Genomic DNA, 23,958 nt, shown 5'->3' on the forward strand with positions numbered 1-23,958 from the left:
AGTTCCGAAATGTAACAAAGGAAACTTCAACTGCTGTTTTATTTTGTAAATTTATTAAGGATTATCAGCAGGTAATATCCATTTACTGAATGTTTCTGAGTAGTTACCATGTCCCACTGTAATACAAAAGTTTCCCCCACCCCAAAAAAAAGAAACATGCATCGACCTTGACGCAAAACAGAATAAAGCCTTGGTCATAAGCCTTAACTATACAAAAACTCCCATGAGTGACAGGTTTCCGTTTACACAGTTATACTATAGAAGGATCCATTGTCAACAGGCCTTTACAGGGTGTCTAAAATGTTTTTAATGTATGCTTTGGATGGGAAAACACCATACATCTCTCAGTCTTTCATTCTGCAGTAGTCTTCCATACTGTGTGTGAACGTGTGTGTGAGTGTGTTTATTTCTTCTTCTCGTCATCCTTCTTGCCCTCCGGGGGTTTGGATCCAGTCTGGGAGGCCAGGGAACCCATGGCGTTGCGGATCGCCTCGTTGTTGGGGTCGACGCCGGGAAGGTTCTCAAGGACGCTCTGGAGGAACTCTGGGTCCTGCATGACATCATAGTCCTCTTCGTCCTACACACGGGAACATCAGGCCATGACACTACAGCAGGTGATGACACTACAGCAGGTGATGACACTACAGCAGGTGATGACACTACAGCAGGTGATGACACTACAGCAGGTGATGACACTACAGCAGGTGATGACACGACAGCAGGTGATGATTACTGCTTTCCCTGTATCATGTGACATCCCCTGTCGAAGCAGGTGTTCATGCTGTCGTGGGGCACCAGAAGGTCAGTCTCACCTTAGCTTCTGAAGAGTCCATGGGAGCCCCCGTGTCCATGTCTTCTGCACCCCCAAACTCTGCAGGACACAAGTATGATACTGAAACATCAGGGTGTTTGGGTAGCCAACTGTGTGCTCATCGATAGAGAAGTACACAGAGCACCACTGAAGGGAACAGAGCACCACTGAAGGGAACAGAGCACCACTGAAGGGAACAGAGCACCACTGAAGGGAACAGAGCACCACTGAAGGGAACAGAGCACCACTGAAGGGAACAGAGCACCACTGAAGGGAACAGAGCACCACTGAAGGGAACAGAGCACCACTGAAGGGAACAGAGCACCACTGAAGGGAACAGAGCACCACTGAAGGGAACAGAGCACCACTGAAGGGAACAGAGCACCACTGAAGGGGACAGAGCACCACTGAAGGGAACAGAGCACCACTGAAGGGAACAGAGCACCACTGAAGGGAACAGAGCACCACTGAAGGGAACAGAGCACCACTGAAGGGAACAGAGCACCACTGAAGGGGACAGTAGCTACTAGACACGAGTCACTGACCTCCACCTGCTCCTTGCATGGACATCTGCAAGGCATAGGCAATCTGTTCATCCTCAGTCATGCGGCTGAAGTCAGGAAGGGCAGGTGTGGCCGTGTCCACCTGGGGGACGGACATCTTCAACAGGGCGTTGTCTGACTCTGAAGCAGCAAGAGAGGAGAGGGAGAGAGGAGAGAAGTTAGGCAGTTCAAATACTACCCAGAAGGATGTGGGTACTGATTGCTTAGCAGATTCTGTTTTCATCAGAAGGACTCATCGCTAGGCTGTTTCCTCTCACCGTCTGCAGTGGGGGAGGGGTTAGGGGCGCCAGCCTCTGCAGCCGACACCACGGCAGCCCTGCGTGCCTCATCCTCCTGCCTTTGCCTCTGCTCCTCCATGGACACTCTCAGAGCCTGCACACACAGGGGTTACACTTCAACACTCTCAGAGCCTGTACACAGGGGTTACACTTCAACACTCTCAGAGCCTGTACACAGGGGTTACACTTCAACACTCTCAGAGCCTGTACACAGGGGTTACACTTCAACACTCTCAGAGCCTGTACACAGGGGTTACACTTCAACACTCTCAGAGCCTGTACACAGGGGTTACACTTCAACACTCTCAGAGCCTGTACACAGGGGTTACACTTCAACACTCTCAGAGCCTGTACACAGGGCTTACACTTCAACACTCTCAGAGCCTGTACACAGGGGTTACACTTCAACACTCTCAGAGCCTGTACACAGGGGTTACACTTCAACACTCTCAGAGCCTGCACACACAGGGGTTACACTTCAACACTCTCAGAGCCTGTACACAGGGGTTACACTTCAGCTCACCTTTATTTAACCAGGTAGGCCAACAACACAGTGTTACAGGATCAACAAACAGTCAGTCAGTAACATAAGAGATGAGATTCATGAGAAAACAAGGAGGAGGGAGAGTAAGAGGGGGGTGAATGAGTGAAAGAAAGATTGTGCCGGTTTGTCTTGGATAACTTCTCCATGCATGTTTCTTACCAAAGCCAGCTCTGGATCAGCGCTGGGATCCACCCCAAACTCAAAGTCGCTAGCCCCCAGACCCAGCATGGCACCTCCCTCCCCAGCCAGGATGGGGGAGGAGAGCAGGGCGTCGGCCAGGCTGGGGCCTGGGGGAACGGTCACCAGATGGGAACCTGCACCCTCCTTTCCATTCAAAGTGTTTATGAAGGCAGTCAACTTCTCTGTGTTCATCTCCTGGAGGAAGCAGATAGACATACACGCATCATCATCATCATCATTTCCCCACAGGGCTTGATACTGCAACCATTTTGCAAATTTGGACCATAACTAGCATGCAAAATAAATCGCTAACAAAGATTATTGCACAAAAGCTCCCAACTTTTTAGAGTTGGGAGCACCAGTGCCACCCAGTAAAAAAAGTTAATTTCAAGCCCTGCTCCCTAACAGTCTCTCTACCTGCCCCCTAACAGTCTCTCTACCTGCCCCCTAACAGTCTCTCTACCTGCTCCCTAACAGTCTCTCTACCTGCTCCCTAACAGTCTCTCTACCTGCCCCCTAACAGTCTCTCTACCTGCTCCCTAACAGTCTCTCTACCTGCTCCCTAACAGTCTCTCTACCTGCCCCCTAACAGTCTCTCTACCTGCCCCCTAACAGTCTCTCTACCTGCTCCCTAACAGTCTCTCTACCTGCCCCCTAACAGTCTCTCTACCTGCCCCCTAACAGTCTCTCCCTCAGACAACAACATAGCTGTGGATGCTGACATGACATACCTCTTCACCAAAGTTAATAATGTCCACGCTCACTTTCTCCTTCTTCAGACGCTTCGCCATTTTGACCAGCTGAGGAAAATCAGGTTGTTAAACTTACACCCCATGACACATGTACTGTATGCAGACACAGACACATGTACTGTATGCAGACACATGTACTGTATGCAGACACATGTACTGTATGCAGACACAGACACATGTACTGTATGCAGACACATGTACTGTATGCAGACATGTACTGTATGCAGACACAGACACATGTACTGTATGCAGACACATGTACTGTATGCAGACATGTACTGTATGCAGACACAGACACATGTACTGTATGCAGACACAGACACTTGTACTATATGCAGACACAGACACTTGTACTATATGCAGACACAGACACATGTACTGTATGCAGACACATGTACTGTATGCAGACACATGTACTGTATGCAGACACAGACACATGTACTGTATGCAGACACAGACACATGTACTGTATGCAGACACATGTACTGTAGGCAGACACAGACACATGTCCTATATGCAGACACAGACACATGTACTGTATGCAGACACATGTACTGTAGGCAGACACAGACACATGTACTGTATGCAGACCCAGACACATGTACTGTATGCAGACCCAGACACATGTACTGTATGCAGACACAGACACCAGAATGAGAGCTCACATCTTTCTCGTTGTCCTCGACTGGGCTGCCCACAAAAGCAATGATGCGCATCTTGTGGTTTTTCCCCTGCCTGTGTTTCAGAGCCAGCTACAGGGATAGGAGAGAACAGAAGAGGTGATTGAAGAACCAGACTACGATGTTTTAGCTGCTAGATGCGATGGTGCAGCAGTTTGTAGAACACTCACATGTGCTACTCTGATGCCAGTGCAGAAGCTGATGTTTCCGCGGGGCTGAACAGCGTGTAGTTTAGACAGGATCCTGCCTGTATCTGGGGTGAGTGTGGTCAGCACCTCACAGTTACTGCATAGGAAACACGGGTTGTTAGTGAAACGGTATTTGTTAGCAATCAGTGAAATGTCCCATACACTCATACACAAAACATCCCGTTACTATGCACAAGGTTCCCTTACTTGGCCATGGTGATGAGGCCCACATTGTTCTCGGGGTTACTGCGGGTCTTGGAGTGACACACAATGTTGACAGCATCCTGCTGGGCCTGCAGTCTCGTGGGTAAAAAGTCTCCATTGCGCATGTACTCACTGTTGTCCACACTAGTAGAACGTATAGGGGTTCACATTGTCAGGCCAACAGTTTCGTAAGATTATCACTATTAATTGAAGTGATTTCATATGCAGGTCAGCCAATGGGCTAACGAAGCGATATTTATCAACTGTTCAAACTATAGACTATTGAATATATGTATAACTCATACACATGACAGGCTGTTCCATATGATTGAGACCAAGTGAAAGAATAGCTAGTCAGCTGTCACTACCCAGCTAGCTATAATGACCAGTTGTCATTGTTATGTTTAGCTAGCTAGATAGCTAACACAACTAGCACCAGAAACAATTTAGCTACCGGTTTACAGATCCACTAGCCAGCTACTCATCCAAACACAAACGAAACAGGACAGTACCTTGTTACTCAGTTGCTTTGGGTATCATCCCTATCTTAATAACTAAAAACAAGGTCTAAACCACGCTAGAGCTAGCTATTTTAGTAGATTACTGTGCAGTGACTCAGGAAAATAACTGGTTAGCTGGCTGGCTAGCTCGCTGATATCCCGTTAATCTACAGTTAACGCTTATCTCACTGCTTGCAAATACAAGTAAACATATCAAACACCTAAATATACAGTTTTGGTTTACTTAAAAATAATGAAAATCTGATAAATATGAGATGTCTGATAATCTTACCAGACCATAGTACTTTCGAGCACCATCTTGGAATCTTTCTGTAACTTCTACGTCACCGGAAGTGATTGATGGGAAATGTTGTTCTTTAAAGCGGGTGAAAAACAGTTCTGATCTAGGACCAGTTGTTCTTTGACATAAACAGACATGGACCCCCTCCTAGACTAGTGGCCCTGCTGAGAAGCAAGATGCGTTTGGGTCCTGCGCTAGACCAAACAGACAGCTGTGTCGCAACTCGAGAATTCAAGAGAAACCCCCCCCCATTTGTCTGCGACCTGATTTCTGCATACGGGGAGCAAGTGGTTAGCTCTGTGGACGTCTTTTCCCTATGATGTGTAGGCTACGTAGCAATACAACAATACAGGCTACACAATAAAAATGCTTATATATAAAAGACTCTTGATCCAGTTATATTCTCGATCCGTGTACTTCAGTCCGTGTAGTTTTGTCGATCCAGTTTTTTTTAGGAGCATTCTGCTTCCAGGTTGGAGGATCCAGACAGGGGTTGGGACACGCGCCGCTCACCTGGGATTTAAAATGAGGAGCAACTACGCGACGTAACGCTAGCTCACACATTCACAATACTCAACATCTAGAAAATATGTTTAATCCTTTAAAATCAGGGAGACAATATGAACAACATCACTAGCACATAACTGAAACATGGCATAATGAACAGGCAGCACGGACAGCATGAGAAGGCATTTATGTGACTCGTATGTACATATAAACATTTTATACACACAGTAGAAATATAGTAATTGAAGCATAGACGGCAACCAGCAACTGTTGAGACCGTGTGAAACATTCATGTAGAAAAGCATGGGACAATATATTCCCCAAATCAGTATGGAGAGTATATCATTTATCACAATAAAACCATGATATAAAAGTGAATTGTCAAATAATCCCATCCCCTATGCAAATCACACTGCATTAAGATGCAGACATTGTTTTGTGTCAGAATACATTATTATACTTACAATCGTCTACGGTACATAAATCTTACAAATCATTTCAGCCTACATAAAGGTCATAATAATAGTCATAATAAATACATTTCTGGAAACTGACAGATGGCAGACTTGATCATATTGCATTTGTGTTCAAGTTGTGTAGTGTGTGCCTGCCTCTGACACAGCAGGATCGTGGGTCACTTGTGCAGCGGTCAAATCAACAACCATTAGGACCAACACCGTTTTCTAACATGAACATGTGTTTGAAAAAAGAATGTTAAAAAAGGCTGTTCTGAAGCTGTCCAAATCAGAAACAGCCAGTCTCCACTGACTGGAACCCTGTTGTCACACTAAGGCTTTACAGGATTGGTTTGTTTTTCATCACAACGAGGGGAATAAATAGCGTTGGAGCGTTGTCATTGGTGACAGTAAGACTTCCGACTCAGGTGTGGCCAGGTGTGGCCAGGTGTGGCCAGGTGTGGCCATGGAGGAGGTAACCAGTAGTACTGTGTGTTTGCCACCTCTGGTATTTGGATGCATCAGTCATGGGAGAGAGGGAAAGTAGTAAACATAAACTTTGAATTCTTTAAGACCATGAAGTGGATTAATTCCCTGTTAAACACAATAATTTTGTAACCACCCAACTCACCCACCCCCTAAACACACCCACACTATTGTCTGCCCTCATGCAGAAAAGACTGAGAAGAGATCTGGTTCAAATCTTCAAAGCAGAAAAAAAAAAATATCCATCTTAAATACTGCTCTGCCCTGAAGGGTTTCTGTGTCCAGCCATACAGAAGCATTTTGATTGCTTTCCATGTTGTGTTTATTGTTAATCCCACTGGATCATGCATGTTCACAGCCCCCGTTGGGCTTGCAGGCATGGCTGTGTTCAGATGTATTCTTTGGAACCATGTCTCTGGCTGGTGAAATGCAGAACACCCTTTCTTAACTTCCATATGTCTCCATTTGCTCCCCAGCCCCTCTGGTGTGAAGACCACATGAGCTCAGAACCCAGCTGTAACACCTGAGCATGTGCGGAGGAAGTCGCATCACTTCTATTAAGTCACATGGAAAACAAGCCCACTGTTTAGTGTACACGAGTATGATGTGGAAAGACAAAAATAATGGAAAAACAGTTATCCATAAAAATCAAAAGGACTACATCCCAATGCCTGGAGTTCATTCGTAATGAAGTATGGTGCAGCTGGTTCAGTTTGTCTGACAGTACAATGAGGTCCAAGTCATTTCCGTAACCAGCAGAAATGACTTTTTTGTGCATTTATGGAAAATGGAACATGGCTGGGTATCAAGGTACTTAGTACCTTGGGGACAACTCTGTACTCGTGGGACAACTTCAAAAATATATAAAAGGATCCATAAACCAAACAATTTGATGGCGTGTCTTCAAAGATGAGAGAACTGTGTACACAAAACTCCCACCGTTTCCAACCGCAACAGTCAATTGGTCCATATGTTTATAAAGATATGATTGGCAGTGAAGTGTAAATTTAAATGATGTACGAAAAATGACTAGATAAAATGACAATAGGGCCGTGTTTCGTCACGGACTGACTGCAGTTACACAGAAGTGTAAAAGATGAGTGCTGTCTTTCTGTTCACAGATCTTCAGGTTAGCCTCTCTGCTAACCCCAAGCACATGGGCATCTCCTCTGCAGCACCAGCATTGCACATGTGGTCTCAGACAGAAGGAGGCCAGGGGTGTCATGACAACCAGGTATAACACCAGCCCTTACCAGCACCATATTCATCTGGTTGTGTGTCGAACTTCTGTCCAAGCCTTGCTGACACCCAGTGTCGCACGCACCCAGGTGAACACCCAGGTGAACACCCAGGTGAACACCCAGGTGAACACCCAGGTGAACACCCAGGTGAACACCCAGGTGAACACCCAGGTGAACACCCAGGTGAACACCCAGGTGAACACCCAGGTGAACACCCAGGTAAACACCCAGGTGAACACCCAGGTGAACGCGTGTGGGTTGGTCCCAGCAAGGCTTTAACAAAGTCCCACCAAAAAGAGGGAAGCCAAACTATCTGTACTAGTGTGGACCTGTTTGATCCCCAAAACATTCAGATTCAACATTCAGTCTTTCATAGCAAAGATCTACGCCAGTTATCTAGAAATGCATATATGATTGGAAAACCTTTGCACTTGTAACATTTAGCAATGATAGTATAGTGTGGTCATAACAGATTCATAAAACACTTGAGAACAGTCCTGTCCTATCTCCTGTTGGACCTGAGGAGCCCCTGAAGACATGGATGCCGGTACTGGAAACATTAGGGCTCTGAGTCATGCGCGGCTGAACCCTAACCCTAACGCTGTGCACAGCCACGGCAACAACCACTTAGGCAAGAAGAGGCTCGAGTCTGAAACAAGGGAGAGTTCCACCTCTACACCTCTTGGATCTCCCTTCCTCCCTCACTCCAATAGAAGCCTGTGGAAACTCAAAAGATGGCGGTTGTGGGCAATGCAAGCGGGCTCAGCCACTTCTAAAATGTAGTTGTTTTTCTAGCAGCACACACTGTCTCCCCCTCCCCCTCCCCCTCGGTGAGCTAGCACGCCAGACTCCCCCCCTCCCCTGCGGTGAGCTAGCACGCCAGACTCCTCCCCCCCTCCCCTGCGGTGAGCTAGCACGCCAGACTCCTCCCCCCCTCCCCTGCGGTGAGCTAGCACGCCAGACTCCTCCCCCCCTCCCCTGCGGTGAGCTAGCACGCCAGACTCCTCCCCCCCTCCCCTGCGGTGAGCTAGCATGCCAGACTCCTCCCCCCCTCCCCTGCGGTGAGCTAGCACGCCAGACTCCTCCCCCCCTCCCCTGCGGTGAGCTAGCACGCCAGACTCCTCCCCCCCTCCCCTGCGGTGAGCTAGCACGCCACACTCCTCCCCAGCAGAGGATGAAGGAGACCTTAGGTGAAGGAAGTGAGGAAGGGTTCTCTTAGTTGATGTGTTCTTTTCTCTCTCTTCCAGATCCCCCTCTTCTTTAGACGGCTCTCGGCTGTTACTGTGGAAGAGAGCCAGAGAGCAGAACCTGAGCCCAGACAGGGTGAGATCACCAGACACTTCAGCCTCTGACAGAAGCCAACAGGCTGCTCAGGGGACTGATGACGGGACGCCCCTGATGACAAGGCGCCCCTGAGGGAGGGAGCAGACTTACGAAACAGATGTTGGTCTCTGGGATGATGTCTGACAGTGAGATGGCATCCTCATTCCCCGACTGCTCGCCTGACGCCTCAGCCCCCATGCTGACACCAGGAGGGAGGGAGAGAGAGAGGGAGAGAGACAGAGGGAGAGAGAGAGAGAGAGAGAGAGAGAGAGAGAGAGAGAGAGAGAGAGAGAGAGGGGAGAGAGAGAGAGGGTGACAAAGAGAGAGGGTGAGAGAGAGGGTGAAAAAGAGAGAGAGGGTGAGAAAGAGAGAGAGAGAGAGAGAGAGAGAGAGAGGGAGAGAGGGGGGAGGAGGGAGAGAGAGAGGCTTAGTGTAAATGCAGGCTGTTATTTTATGCGTGAGGGCGCTGGTGAGAGTGGAGTTCCCCCTCCTACCTCTGGGTGGCCCCGTGGTCTTGGTCAGTGCTTGCTGCTTTGTGCACCTCTACTCCGACTGACCTACAAAGACACAGCAAGAGGAAGATGGTGTTGGGGAAGAAGGGTTGGAGGACGTGAAGAGGGAGAGGTTGTGTAACAGAGGGGTGGATGATGAAGGGATGTGTCACCGTAGCGGAGGGGAGGATGAGGTGAGTCCTGTGCTCCCCAGTGATGACATGGACAGGTTGGCCTGGCCATCACCTGCCCCCACAGCCAGCGGAGGGGTCCTGGGCACCAGGTCTGGTCTGCCTGCCTGCACGCCTGCACACAGGAGAGGACACATGAACTACTGTTCTGTGTCTATGGCCCTCATCAGGGTACAACTTCAGATCTGAGGACAGTCATGATGGAAGCCAACTTGCACTGCAGCATTCCATATGGCCTTTTGTCCAACTGGCTTGTGGCATTTAAACCTCCCTCCCTCCCTCAAGTCAACATACCAGGAGACTGCAACACCACATATCTGCTCCCACCTTTCCCCAATTCTATCTACTTCCTGTCCATACATGCCCGCCCGCCCGCCCTCCGTCCCTCCCTCACCACTCTCTACTTCAGTGTCCGTGCGGCTGTAGTGGGAGTGGTAGACCAGTCTGGAGTCCACCAGGGCATGTCCTGCTGCATGGGAGAGGGGGGTGGGGGCTCTCCTCAGGCCCCCCTGGCCCCCCCCACGACTCTTCTTGGAGGGCGAGAGCTTCACTGTGAGAGGGGGAGGACAGAACGAGGGAGGGAGGAGAGACGCAAGTTAACATGTCAATGTTTCTGAATTTCAACAGAAAGAATGCTTTGAGAGCTATTACCACCAACGTGAACAGCATGACTCACACACACACACACACACACACACACCACACAGTCTTACATTGTATCTTTTTGAACACAGTATTGCACATGAACTGCTGGAAGCGCTCAGCGTAGAAACCTGGTCTGTGCACAGACACCGTGTCCTGGAGAGAGGAGGAAACAAGAGGTCAAGGGTCGGCTGGGGGTCGACAACACCTGGATAGAGGACACTAACAGGGGGGGTCACCTGGATAGAGGACACTAACAGGGGGGGTCACCTGGATAGAGGACACTAACAGGGGGGTCACCTGGATAGAGGACACTAACAGGGGGGGTCACCTGGATAGAGGACACTAACAGGGGGGGTCACCTGGATAGAGGACACTAACAGGGGGGTCACCTGGATAGAGGACACTAACAGGGGGGGTCACATGGATAGAGGACACTAACAGGGGGGGTCACCTGGATAGAGGACACTAACAGGGGGGGTCACCTGGATAGAGGACACTAACAGGGGGGGTCACATGGATTTTCTGGTGAGTCATTTCTACAGTGTTGCTGCCTTTAGAGGGGAATCTTACCCCATCGTGAACCAGTGCCTTCCATGAATGTTCCAACTTTTTGACAAATCTGAAAATAAAAAAGAAGAAGAATTCTAATCCCATGGGGTATTAGCACAGCTGAGGCTGTCGAGGGCTAACCCTCCAGACACTCACAGCCTAACCCTCCAGACGCTCACAGCCTAACCCTCCAGACGCTCACAGCCTAACCCTCCAGACGCTCACACCCTAACCCTCCAGACGCTCACAGCCTAACCCTCCAGACGCTCACAGCCTAACCCTCCAGACGCTCACAGCCTAACCCTCCAGACACTCACACCCTAACCCTCCAGACGCTCACACCCTAACCCTCCAGACGCTCACAGCCTAACCCTCCAGACGCTCACAGCCTAACCCTCCAGGCGCTCACAGCCTAACCCTCCAGACGCTCACACCCTAACCCCACCTAACCCAAACCCCACCTGTAAGACTGCAGGATGTCGATGATGCCGATGTAGACCAACATCCTCTCTCCTTTATTGTTGCGTGCTGGGATCCCCCCCATGCTGAAAGCACAGACACACAAACATCAGGACACACTAAAACACCAGAGAACATCAGGGTGCTGCTCTAGCACCAGAGAACATCAGGGTGCTGCTCTAGCACCAGAGAACATCAGGGTGCTGCTCTAGCACCAGAGAACATCAGGGTGCTGCTCTAGCACCAGAGAACATCAGTTTCAGGCCAGCAGGTGTGACTCACTGATCCTCCGAGTCCAGGACCCCCTTCCCCCGGGCCTCTCCCTGGATGGACTCCATGGCGGTGCAGTAGAGGCTCTTCTGGGCCTGGGGCCGGCGCTGGTCGGGGGTCACCGCCCCCTCAGACCCCCCGCTGTCCCCCCCCTGAGCCCCCGCACGCTCCCGCTCACGGCTGGCCTGATCCAGGTTATGGATGCCCACCAGCAGGCTGTAGTCCATGATCTTGAAACTCTGGAGGAGCTGGGCGCACACACACACACAAGTCAACACACCAGGAGACTGCAACAACACAGATCTGTTCCGTCCCCCCCTCATCCCCCCCCCTCCCCTCCCCCCTCCCTCCCTCCCCCCCCTCCCTCCTCACCAGACAGTCTCTCTGGATGGTCTTGCTCAGAGCGTTGTAGTTGTCTGGCTCCATGAGCAGTCCGTCTGGCAGGTCCTGGATGAAGTCCAGGTCCTTGTGTGTGGGCACGCTCTTCTCCCTCTCCTTGGGGGAGGCACGCCTCTTGTATGTGGAGCCCTTCAGGTCATACTTGAGGTGCATGGGGACGGCACAGGGCAGCAGGTTGTTCATCACCACGATCCGGATGTTCTTGCCCCCAGCCTGGACACAGTACAGGCCGTAGAACTTGGGCAGCAGGGTACGCTTGTTTTGGTTTAGGTTCTGGGCAGAGGGGTGGGAGAGGAAAACCGTGAGGACCACTGTGCCTTGCCTAAACTTACAGTATGAGTACGGTGTTACTCTCACCAACCCCAAAGTACCCCTCCCACTCTCACCATAAAGTATCCAGGAAGTAGTTTCTGGAGAAACTCCGCCTCTTTGTGCTGGACAGTCTTAATGATGAACTCGTCGTCGCTGGAGACGTAGAACAGAGAGCCGCTCGCTCCAGAGTTGGAAAGCTCGATCAGTGACTCGTTACACAGGGAGTACTGCAGGAGAGGAGTTAGCTTTAGCCTCCAGATCATTCAGAAGGCATGTGTTAGCATTAGCATGAGACCTATACCAGTGTGCCTAGGATGGACATCCCTTCCCAGGGGATGGGCCCTGTCACTGACCAGGTAGTCGTCTGGTCGGATGCCGAAGAGCTCCCGGAAGTAGCGGAAGGCGATTGGAGCGTAGGTCTTAAAACGAAAATCACTGTAGTGATGAGCGGGGGTCAAATTACTGCCCTCACTGAGGGAAGGAGAGAGGGGCGAGAGAGAGAGGGGGAGAGACAGAGAGAGAGGGGGGCGGGGAGAGAGAAAGGGGCGAGAGAGAGAGAGAGAGAGGGGGGGGGGGGGGGAGAGAAAGGGGCGAGAGAGAGAGAGAGAGAGAGAGAGAGGGGGGGGGGGGGGGGGGGGAGGCAGGGAGGGTGAAAGTTATAGGAGGAAGAGAGAAGAAAGTTAATAAAAACACAATAAAAACCATGGTTAAAGACTCCCATGCCAGTCAGCATTCCCTACCTGGGAAAGAAAATGCTTTCCACCACCACAAAGTCCTGCATGAGAACATCCCTCTCCGCCTTCTGGCTCAGGCTGCCCACGGTGTGAGTGATGCCCAGCTGGATGGCCCCTTTCAGCGCAGACGACGTGGTCTGGAGGGGGGAACAGAGCGCTCGTCAGGGAGGGAGGGAGGGAGGGAGGGAGGGAGGAAGGGAGGAAGGGAGGGACTAACCTTCTTGTAGGTGGTTTCTCCTGTGGTGGTCTCCACTCCGCGGTGTCCGATGGTCTTCTTCATGCTCTGGGCGGTCCCAGAGGAGCCTGGCATCTGACCGAGGGACAAACAACATTAATACTCAAATAAGATCAACTACAAAAGTTAGTCTACAGCGACAGTGTGTCTATAAGGTGCACACTGACTCTACCAGTCTCCACTGTCAAACCGGTTTCTGTTTCAGCTGGGTTTGGCATGGGTAAATATCAGATTCATCTCACACAGAAACCTAACCTTGCAGCTGTCACTCCTACATGCCAGCTGACTGACAACATTTATCTTCACCTGGGTCTCACTGCACACTTGTGGTGTTGACAGTGTTCAGTAAATATGTACCAGTCTGATTAAACGGTCAATATTGAACATTTTTCAGATCGTGGCAAACATTGGTGTATCTTACCTCTGGAGAGGCCATGTTCCGAGTCCCACTGGAGCCTGTGAGAGAGGATATGACATCATCAGAGATGTACAGGCCTGCTATCTCTCAGTGCAGCCATGCTTAATACATGAAGAAGCTGACACAGGTTGGCTCTCATTGATTCCTGTCCCAAACACATTCACCCGTAACACATCCATTGTGAATGTAGGCTAGTGAAATTTGACATTGGTCTGTATCTTAACAATAACTCTGTTAGTTAGGCCTAATTAGCTGTACTATTTGCAGCCCACGCCTTCTCCCTGCTAGATATGACACAGATGCTGTGCCTGGAAGCAGCCAACCACAGAGCCTGCTGCAGCTGTTCCCAATCCCACCACTGCTCCGCTCCAACTGGAACTGCAGTTCCCATGAGCACACTGCTCCAGATATACCTACTGCCTCTTCAGCCGTGCCTCCTATCAAGAGAAGAGGCACCTGCTATGAAGCTAGCACGGATGGAATGCTACTCTGACATTGTGTCTCATGAGATATTAGTCTCTGTTCTGCTCCTGGCGGAACATCAGACACGTTAGGTAGTGTGTACCAGCCGAGTGTTGCAGACCACCTGACTGACAGGGTCTGGAGCAGCATGGAGGGTTAGGCTTAGATCACTTTGTTTCAGAGAAGAGGGGAGCCTTTCCTCTCATGACGTCAACATGTCTGTGGCACAAATACTTCTTCATGTCAGTCAGTGTCTGGAATTTTACCCTTTCCCATCGTCATGACCATGACTTTCCATCAGAACATGGCCAGTGTCTTCACAGACACACTTCCAAACACTCTGCTCAGCCAGGGGCTCTGGGGCGTAACCAATAGCAACATCTGTTTCAGAGCTGCAGTTTCTGCTGCAATACTACTATTGGCAACAACGTGGCTGGGGTTGTGGGGGTGTGGGCTGGGAAAAGTGAAATTGGGGGCAGACAGGAAAGAGGAGACAGGTTGCCTGGAGCAGAGACGGTGGGAAGGATTCCCAAAGTCAGTACTATGTAGGACTACACCATGTTGTAGACTATTCCTGGAATGTTTGGAGGCAAAGACATGTAAACAATCAAGATAATAGGCTAACTGGAGTACAATTCAAAAAGAATTAGTTTAGCATGAGCAAGCAACTGAGACTCATGGCATTAAGGCCCATTGCTGCTGTTGTATTAGACGTCAACAGACAAAAGAGAACACCACTCAAGACCCCTCCAGTCTCTCCTGTGAAGGCCTGCTCGACAGACAGAGAGAAGCACCACTCATGCAGAAACACAGCAAAACCATGCTGGTACCTCTCTGCAAGGCTCTCCTCCAGAACTGGGTCCTAATGTCTGTGGAGTAAGACACTGTTAGCTGTTAGGGGTGTACAACAAAAGATCAAATCAACACAATCTTCCTATATATCCATCACTCTCCACTTCCAGCCCAGCTCCTCAGCAGGAGTCCCACCCTGTGCTGGGAGTACTAAGCACAGCCCAGCCCCTCAGCAGGAGTCCCACCCTGTGCTGGGAGTACTAAGCACAGCCCAGCCCCTCAGCAGGAGTCCCACCCTGTGCTGGGAGTACTAAGCACAGCCCAGCCCCTCAGCAGGAGTCCCACCCTGTGCTGGGAGTACTAAGCACAGCCCAGCTCCTCAGCAGGAGTCCCACCCTGTGCTGGGAGTACTAAGCACAGCCCAGCTCCTCAGCAGGAGTCCCACCCTGTGCTGGGAGTACTAAGCACAGCCCAGCTCCTCAGCAGGAGTCCCACCCTGTGCTGGGAGTACTAAGCACAGCCCAGCTCCTCAGCAGGAGTCCCACACTGTGCTGGGAGTACTAAGCACAGCCCAGCTCCTCAGCAGGAGTCCCACACTGTGCTGGGAGTACTAAGCACTTCTCAGCCCTGTCACACTTCCCTCGCTGCCCTGTCATGCATCATGGATTTGAGATACAATTGATCAAACTAGTGTCATATTATCAAAAGAGAACACTGTGGATCTTTATGTATTCGCTGTTGACTGGACACCAAGAGCTGTGTAATCTGCCATGTGAGGCAACGACAGAGCAGAGCTATTCTCATAACATGACTCAAACTGACTACTGACAAAACAGCAATTGTCGGAAACACAGTTCTGGATATTGGCCATTAAAGAATGAAACTAGATATTGACTCCAGGCAAGGATGTGGTTAAGGAGCACCTTTGGCCTAGGAGGATGTGGTTTTGGTAACAACTACAGTAAATTCCTGCAAAGTCTATGATTTAATTAGTATTTGTGACAGGCTTGATGGCTAAGGGTATATAAGCCCTCTCCTGTGGGATGATCCCAAGGGAACAGCATTATCCTTCAGGCTTCCAAGCATCAGCCTAATTGATAGGATTCACATGACAGCCCGTTGTCAAGTGGTTAGCCGCCTTACGGAACAAGTCAACAACATTGTGATGGCAACAACAGCTCCAAAACAAAAGCAAATGTCACATGAGGCTTTAAATCAGCGTCACCAGATAGCCTAAATACAAGTAGCTTGTTAGTTTGTGTATTTATTTGTGGCGCAAACAATGTTATAGATGTACGTGCTTAAATATCCATGGGCTGCTACCTCTACGGGTTTGAGTTTCTCGACAGTAAATTAATTGACAGCGAGCCAGCAAACTGTACTTCCACCATTCCCTACCCTCGACTTATCAACACAATTGAATGTCTGGGTTCAGCTCTAAGTTCATTAAATAAAGGGGTTTGAACTTGCCCCCTACCAAACACTAGTCAGACTCTGTAAGGGTTCAAGGGTCGTTGTCATTATTAGAGTCTGAGAGTCGACGCGGTGGTCATGTAGACGGACATCCCATTCAGTCAGATCCTAAAGATAGGTGGAAGCTATCGAAGATACCCATGATAGTAATCAGCAACTTGTTGCTGGTAACATACTGTCAAGCCTCTCCAGCCCTAACTATATAACGGATACAATGAATAAGCCCTGCTAGACAGTAACCATTCGTCGAAAACAAACTGAAACTGTTAGTCCGCTAGCTTTAGTGAGCTAGCCAACTAGCTAGCTAGCTAGCTTTCTTGTCTAGCTGTTGTGCCTATCTGGTGGTGCGGTGGGAAGAAAATCAGGCTTGTAGACTAGCTAGCTAACGCGCTAAGCACAACAGAACAGGCTCATGGGCGTTAAATTAAACATACCTAACCATCTTCAGCGAAACACAAATATATAAAATGGTTTCACTAAATTCAACATGTAATTGTATTGAGAAGTGGCTGTGTTACTCGTTTTACATGACAAGATAACATATTAGTTTGATACCTGTCGGGGCTGTTGATCCCGGTTCAGCTGCAACGGCGGTGGCCATCTTGGTTTGGATTGATGATCACAACGCAGGGTTGCCAGGAAATGTTCACACTATCCCCCTTTAAATACATTTAAAACCCTCATAAAGTTAACATTAGAAGAACTTTTGCGGCGTTTTAGAAGTATGATATAGTATATGTAACAGGTACAATTAGTAGATAGTGGTTCCAAAAATGAATTGTGAACAATGAAATCCATAACATTATACACATTTAATATAACATGTAAAAACGTATATCAATAAAGTCCAGAGACTAACAGCCAGTCCTGAAAGTGTCCTGGGCAGCACAGCCCCCACAGTTACATTATAGATACTCAGTTCACCCCAAAATGGAGCTAGTCTGTGATGCTGCAGACATTCGTACGGCGGTCAAGACACACAAATATGACAATGACACAGGAAACCATTTGAAAATAGAAATTTATTGGAAATGCTGAAGATAATCTTGTTTAAAAGATTAACTGAATTTGCAGCTCCGTCCCTATAGAAAACCTATGCAGATTTAAACTAAATTAAACATGAATGTGTGGACAAAATAAGTGGTAGAAAGATATAAAAGCATGTGGATTTGTTAAAAGGCATCTATTTAAAACAGTATCTCTCTTAATCCTTTTCATTGTTTAAAATATTTAGCTTCTAAAAGTAATACTGGCTTCTTTATGTGCACTGATTAAGTATGTCACTAGAGGGGAATAACATGGTGGACTCCATTGGATATTAAGGATGACATCTTACTCCAGCCATGCCTGTCCCCTGATTGGCTTAGTGCCAACTCAAGAGAGTGGACACTTCCTCTTCCTGACACGTGGGGACCTAGTTGCCTGGGTGACGGCATCCATGATCAACCCAGAGAAGCAGCTGAAGGGCGAGTCTTGGGAACCAGAGGAGCAGCAGCGGGGGGCAGGAGAGGAGGAGGACTTCACTGACGAACACAGCCTCTTTGCCATGGTTGCAAGCTGGGATTGGAAAAAAAATGTATGGAAGTAAAAAACGATCACAATAAAATGTATACATTTATTCTAATACATAAACTGTGAATATTTATCATTAAAAAAAAAGATCCCCTTCTGAAAGCTGTTATTTATCAACACCACCTCCTACCTTCAGGAAACGACTCACCTTGTCCTGCACGCATGTAGTTCTCTGGTTGTCAGGTAGGGCGCAGCATCGATTTACTAGGGTCTGCACAGGAAACCCAACACTGAACATGAAGGAACACAAATCAGATGTTTGTGTCTGCTTCGGCTGGGGGTTCATTTTTCTTTCAGCAAAATTCCAAAGTGAATTTGGAAATCAGATGGCAAACAAAAATTAGAAGAGAAACCGCTGCAATTGAGACATCTATAAATCCAAACCACTTCCATATTTCACAGGACAGAAACACTCCCATGTCTTGTCCTCATAAAAAATATTACACACATCGACTTTACAAAGTCCTTACTTCTTCTTGTCGATCTTGTGAGTGCCACAGATGTGTCCGAGGGTGAGTTCTTGCAGGGCCGACTGAGGGGAATGCAGAACCCTGTCGTAGCGTGGGTGTGGGGCACGGCCAGAGAAACAGTCATATCGAGCATCTCCCTGAAGCATTTCACAACAGGAGAAACCAGAGGACTGGCTCTCTTCCTCACAGAACCTGTCCATGGCCTCACGCCACTGAGGGGGAGACAGGGGATGATGCAAGACCCAAGGAAAGAGGAAGGCAGACGATTTAATCATTGTTTCATCCCTATTTATACTAAGCAACCGAGAAATGTATTTCAAGAATTTGCTGTACCGAGGTTGCTGATGTCACCCCTTCTAAATGTTTGTCTCACTCATCCGTACCTTCCCGTCAGCACAGGCGAGCACCTCCTTCTTGCCCTTGCAGCAATGCTTGAACCCTTTTTCCAGACGATTGACAGCCTTCGATTGGCGGGCCAGCCAACCATAGCCTGTGCTTGGAAGGCATCTGGGCAGGTAGAGGGGGCGGAGCTTGCCAAAGCGGCAGACCGATTGGATGTTGTCCGTGGAGGGTCGTCCTGGAGGGAAGTTGATGTCAGCTGCTTGTGTTGTAGCCCGCAGAGGCTCTCTGGGCCTGTCGTCCTTGATGCTGCGAGGGCCCAGCACAGACCTGGACACAAGATGAAGACACAACAATAGATTAAACACAACTGTAATGGATTAGATAGAATCTGAACTTCAGCCCATTCTACAGGTAAATATACATATATAACAGGTGCTGCATCTCTCTATCCTACACATATCCACAGGTTCCTGTCTCTGCTTACCTCTGACAAGTGTTGGGGTCAAAGGTGAACACAGGCTCTGTTTTTTTGAGCGTCTCTACATCCTGGTAGGTGGGGTTTGGGGCATTGTCACGGAAACAGCTCAGATATTCTTCACCCGTCTCCATGCAGCAGGGGGGCTGTTTTCTGTTGACCATGGAATTCTCCTCACAGTACTGCTTCAGGGTCTTCTCCCACTGAAGGATGCAGGAGACAAACACAGACAGATAAAGAAGGATAAGAATGCCTTCCTGAAGGACCTCTTTCCTTCATATCTTTATAAAAACCTTGACTTACATTTAACAGTGCAAAACAAAACAGCACCCCAAATACTACATGATGCTGTATCGACTGAACTCCAAATTAAATGATCTATTAGTGGCTGTAACTGACCGCCTGTCTGACACAGCACAGCTTCACTTCCTGCTCCTGGGTCTCGTTACCCTGGCAACACTCGTTGTACCACGACTCTAAGCGGTTGATGGCGTTTCCTGCTTCTATCAAGTGTCCAAAGCCAGTAGAGGAGAGGGCAGAGTATCTAGGGCGACGATTTCCTAGGAAACAGATGGCCCTGAGGTTGTGTGCCGACGGCTGGGCGGGGGGGAACAGAACGTGCGAATGTGGAAGATCCAACATTGGACGACCTGGAAGGAGATAGTGAGATGAGACACAGTCAGACAACCAAAACAGGACTGGCAACATTGTAAAACAGAGTGTTTTACAAAACTAGGAGGCCAATACAGGAGACACGCAGCAATTTAGTGTTGATGTTGTGGCTCTGACACAAACACACCTTGGGGGTTACCGTTGGTTCCTGGATCCATGGTCATGCTTGTCTGTGGTAGAGCTGTGCCATCCAGTCTGGAGGCTTCTCTCTTCTCTGCGTACCTCTGACAGGTGTTGGGGTCAAAGGTGAACCCAGGTTCTGTTTGGACGAGTGTCTCTACATCCTGGTAGGTGGGGTTTGGGGCCTCGCCACGGAAACAGCTCAGACGTGCTTCCCCTTGCTTCTTGCAGCAGTGGTAGTGGCTTGTCTTGATGGAGAACTCCTCCTCACAGTACTGCTTCAGGTTCTCCTCCCACTGAACGATGCAGGAGACAAACACAGACAGATAGAGAAGGATAAAGACGGATGGTGAAGCTTCTTCCTGAACGACCTGTTTGCTTCCTGTCCCACCACAGTTCTGGAGACAGGCACCAAGGTCTGTGTGATTTGTCTGCCTGCTCTATAAAGATTTATATCTTTATAAAAACGTTGACTGTTGCTATTAGTGGCTGTAACTGACCGCCTGTCTGACACAGCACAGCTTCACTTCCTGCTCCTGGGTCTCGTTACCCTGGCAACACTCGTTGTACCACGACTCTACACGGTTGATGGCGCCTGCTTGACGATGCAGGTAACCAAAGCCACTCTGGGGGAGGGAGCTGGGGGGGTACCGCGGACGACGGTTGTCCTGGAAACAGATGGCTTGGAGGTTGTCAACAGACGGCTGGGCTGGAGGGAATGGAATCTGTAGCAAGGGATCCTCGTGTGAAGGAGGCCCAAAGGAGCGGGGCCGCAACGCCTGGCCACCTGGGAGGAGATAGTGAGATAAAGATTCTGATTAGACATTAGAACAGAACTATAGTATATTAACAATAATACTAGAGCAGCCATTACCAGCCTTTTCTACTTTGCAGCCCACTAGTATAGTTAAAATATGTTTGAGGCACCCCCACCACATATCTGTTCACTTAATTTGAGATGATCACATGTCTAACAACACAGGAGCCACATCGTTAGCTATCACAGCTAAAGACAGATAAAAGAAGACAAAGTGTCCATCAACTATAACTGTTTAAATCATTTTTTTTTTAAAGTATATCAATATTTAAAAAAATAAAATTATATATTTTTTTCATATATATTATTTCATTGGTTTGGCAGTCCACTTACATTACCCTCAAGGACCCTGGCTGCAGCCCATAGGTTGGGAATCGCTGTACTTGAGTACTGGACTAGAGGATTATACTGAGTACTGGACTAGAGGATTATACTGAGTACTGGACTAGAGGATTATACTGAGTACTGGACTAGAGGATTATACTGAGTACTGGACTAGAGGATTATACAAAATCAAGTGGGTATAGGTGACAGTGCTGATGTTGTGGCTCAGACACACACAGACACACACAGACCCACACCAGCACACACACAACAAACACACAGACACACAAACAGACACACACACAGACCCACACAGACAAACACACAGACACACACACAGACCCACACACACACACACCAGCACACACACACAGACCCACACACACACACACCAGCACACACACACAGACCTTGGGGAATAGGATCAGCGTCTAGGTCAGGGGTGACTTCAATCTGTGCCACAACTGCTCTGGATCTTTCTGTGAAAACACAGATAACATGTAGCCTTGCTTACAGTACTGGAGGATCAGCTAGCTGCTGTGTGCATCTTACTGAAGTGTTACAGCAGCCACGCGTCCTCTTACCTTTCACTGCTCGGATCACGTCAGGATGAGGAGGGGCCTCTCTTTGCAGCATGTCAGGAAACTCTAACAATGACGTTTTATTTGTGAAAGAAGTGTGAAAACGTAATGTTATCTAGTATCTAACCAGGTCAGCAATGGGACAGTGCCAGTAACAGTGTTGTGGTTTAGCATCAGGACAGGATCAATGGGTCTTACCTATGGGGTCCCACATTTCCCACAATTCCAAAGGTCGCTGAAGCATATCAGGGTACTCCAAACTCTCTGAGATACGTGAATGTAAGACTGTGAATGTGTTGCTGGATGAAGGCAGATTGTAACACAAACGCACTCACATAGAACAAACTTCTTTTGCAACTGTAACTGTTTAACAGAGCAAAGTCTCAACTCAAAAAGTGTTCAGAACGGACTTTCGAGCCAACAGGACAAAATGTAGGCTTTGGTACATGCCATAATTTTCTGTGTTTCGGGCAAAGGGATACGTTATATTAAATAACTATATTGCAGACTGCAGATGACGGCCAGAAGGGGACAACACTGACGGAAGTGCAAGTAAGCCCAGCGTTGAAGACTTTGATGTGTTTAAATAAATGTGCGTACAAGCCATAAAACGACAAACTTAAAATACCTACATACCTTCAGACTCCGAGCGCACGAAGACCAACACGAATGCTAACGAGCAGGCAACAGCCCAAGACCAGCCCATCGCGATTGTTTAGAGACGGTGGGACGGTGTCCGATGTCTGTCTTCTCCGCTGTCTACTACTTTACTGTTCCACAAAATTCTTGAACAGTACTTCAAAATACAAGCTGACAGCACATGAGCTTTAACTCAAGGTCCAAGTATCTAGCTAACAGTAGGCTGTTTGCGTCCCACTTGAAGGACAAGGAATTGGATTGGTTGTTTGTGTGGATTTAGGCAAACTCATTCGGTTTTTATAGATGTGTTGTGATCTAAGAGAGATGAGGCGGAGATAGAGGAGAAAAGGAGGGTTGGTACAGGTTTTCCACATGAGTCATAGGTTCCTCTCAAATCTGGGGAAAAATTATTACATGGCAAAACGTTCTCTGTGAAGCCAGATCATTATTTCAGATAAATACCTGACACGTTTTAGGCACGTTTTAGGCTATTTGTTAGTAAAATCTTACCAGCCTTACACGCACCCGCCACCTACGGTCTTCTTCTGACAACCGTCTGGTGGTCCCACCGCTCAAGAGCACCCGGTCCCAACACAAACTCTTCTCCTGCCTGCCCCCCCAGTGGTGGAATCAGCTCCCCACTCTCATCGGGGACACTGACTGTCTCCCCACCTTCAAGAAAAGGCTCAAGACGCACTTGTTCCGGGAGTGCAACGGCACTTAAAAATGCTGGGCTCGACCTGATGTTAGTCTCCTCCAGGATCACAATTACTCTTATTGAGTGACTTGTTGCTCTTGGTTAGTTATAGGCCTAACAGATTTACACTATTGTACTCGCTGTGAAATATTTTACTGTTGATTGTTCTTCCACAGGTACACTCTTACACTTTTTGTGTTTCATGTTGTTTAATTGTACTTGCACTTTTTGAGTTTTATGTTGTTTAATTGTAACTTGTTTAACTGCATGCTCTTATGGTTCTTCCCTTGGCACTTATTCGTTTTTTCACAATGTATGCTTCATGTTTTGGCTGCTTGCAATGTTTGGGGCTACCTCGTTGTTATGATTAGTGACCTATGCTCATCCCAGGTAAGCAGCTGTCTCTCCCTGACACAGCCCCCCTGACAGGAATCTCTGAGCAACATCTCTGGCTGTAAGTGTGTCTTATTTTAGATCTCATAGTGCAGTTTTTAATCATGTCACTGGGCACATCAGAGTTTGTCACTTCCCAAATGGAGCACTGTGAACAACATTCCTCAAAGCAACATCCCCTTCAGATCCCTCACAGGAGGAAGCCCAGCTGGCTCAGAGAGGTCTTGTAATGACACAAGCACACATTTACACAGCTGGGAGAGCCTGCTGCAGGAATGTCTGCATTTGTCATGGACATGTCAGCTGAAGAAGGTAGCTGTGTGTGGACACACGCTGCAACTTGAACTAGTAACAGTATCCTCAGAGCTCCTTCATCATGTGATCCTCTCTCCCTCTCCTTGTGGGGTTGTTTG

The 23,958-nt window shown here is 48.5% G+C and overlaps 3 protein-coding genes across 5 annotated transcripts; all 3 read right to left on the reverse strand.

Annotated features, from left to right (window-relative positions):
• Nucleotides 1–36: 36 nt before the first annotated feature.
• Nucleotides 37–5,180, reverse strand: LOC124487850 (26S proteasome non-ATPase regulatory subunit 4-like). The gene is made up of 10 exons (XM_047050213.1): nucleotides 4,993–5,180; nucleotides 4,204–4,344; nucleotides 3,979–4,093; nucleotides 3,794–3,880; nucleotides 3,108–3,176; nucleotides 2,356–2,571; nucleotides 1,632–1,746; nucleotides 1,357–1,494; nucleotides 813–871; nucleotides 37–577 (listed from the first exon to the last, which is right to left on the reverse strand). The coding sequence occupies exons 1-10, from the start codon at nucleotides 5,016–5,018 to the stop codon at nucleotides 404–406; spliced, it is 1,140 nt and encodes a 379-aa protein (XP_046906169.1). The 5' UTR covers nucleotides 5,019–5,180; the 3' UTR covers nucleotides 37–403.
• A 3,594-nt stretch (nucleotides 5,181–8,774) lies between these two features.
• pip5k1ab (phosphatidylinositol-4-phosphate 5-kinase, type I, alpha, b) lies at nucleotides 8,775–17,055 on the reverse strand. Of its 2 annotated transcripts, XM_047050184.1 has the most exons (17): nucleotides 16,999–17,050; nucleotides 15,009–15,047; nucleotides 13,720–13,754; nucleotides 13,281–13,373; nucleotides 13,070–13,200; nucleotides 12,683–12,800; nucleotides 12,404–12,556; nucleotides 11,991–12,290; nucleotides 11,631–11,866; nucleotides 11,351–11,434; nucleotides 10,911–10,959; nucleotides 10,409–10,493; nucleotides 10,090–10,245; nucleotides 9,678–9,810; nucleotides 9,508–9,570; nucleotides 9,125–9,212; nucleotides 8,775–8,971 (listed from the first exon to the last, which is right to left on the reverse strand). In XM_047050184.1, the coding sequence occupies exons 1-17, from the start codon at nucleotides 17,042–17,044 to the stop codon at nucleotides 8,969–8,971; spliced, it is 1,812 nt and encodes a 603-aa protein (XP_046906140.1). In that variant the 5' UTR covers nucleotides 17,045–17,050; the 3' UTR covers nucleotides 8,775–8,968. The 2 variants fall into 2 exon arrangements, with proteins under 2 accessions (XP_046906140.1, XP_046906141.1); XM_047050185.1 differs by lacking the exon at nucleotides 15,009–15,047 and having other exon boundaries at nucleotides 16,999–17,055.
• A 391-nt stretch (nucleotides 17,056–17,446) lies between these two features.
• On the reverse strand, nucleotides 17,447–23,010 carry LOC124487829 (extracellular matrix protein 1-like). Of its 2 annotated transcripts, none has more exons than XM_047050183.1 (13): nucleotides 22,966–23,010; nucleotides 22,453–22,770; nucleotides 22,015–22,080; nucleotides 21,820–21,882; nucleotides 21,646–21,714; nucleotides 20,595–20,881; nucleotides 20,102–20,390; nucleotides 19,702–19,952; nucleotides 19,312–19,505; nucleotides 18,869–19,154; nucleotides 18,486–18,697; nucleotides 18,164–18,245; nucleotides 17,447–18,000 (listed from the first exon to the last, which is right to left on the reverse strand). In XM_047050183.1, the coding sequence occupies exons 2-13, from the start codon at nucleotides 22,520–22,522 to the stop codon at nucleotides 17,818–17,820; spliced, it is 2,052 nt and encodes a 683-aa protein (XP_046906139.1). In that variant the 5' UTR covers nucleotides 22,523–22,770; nucleotides 22,966–23,010; the 3' UTR covers nucleotides 17,447–17,817. The 2 variants fall into 2 exon arrangements, with proteins under 2 accessions (XP_046906139.1, XP_046906138.1); XM_047050182.1 differs by having other exon boundaries at nucleotides 22,015–22,101; nucleotides 22,966–23,005.
• Between the last annotated feature and the right edge of the window lie 948 nt (nucleotides 23,011–23,958).

The sequence above is a fragment of the Hypomesus transpacificus genome, unplaced genomic scaffold (assembly GCF_021917145.1).
Source record: "Hypomesus transpacificus isolate Combined female unplaced genomic scaffold, fHypTra1 scaffold_101, whole genome shotgun sequence".
NCBI classification, from domain to species: Eukaryota; Metazoa; Chordata; class Actinopteri; order Osmeriformes; family Osmeridae; genus Hypomesus; species Hypomesus transpacificus.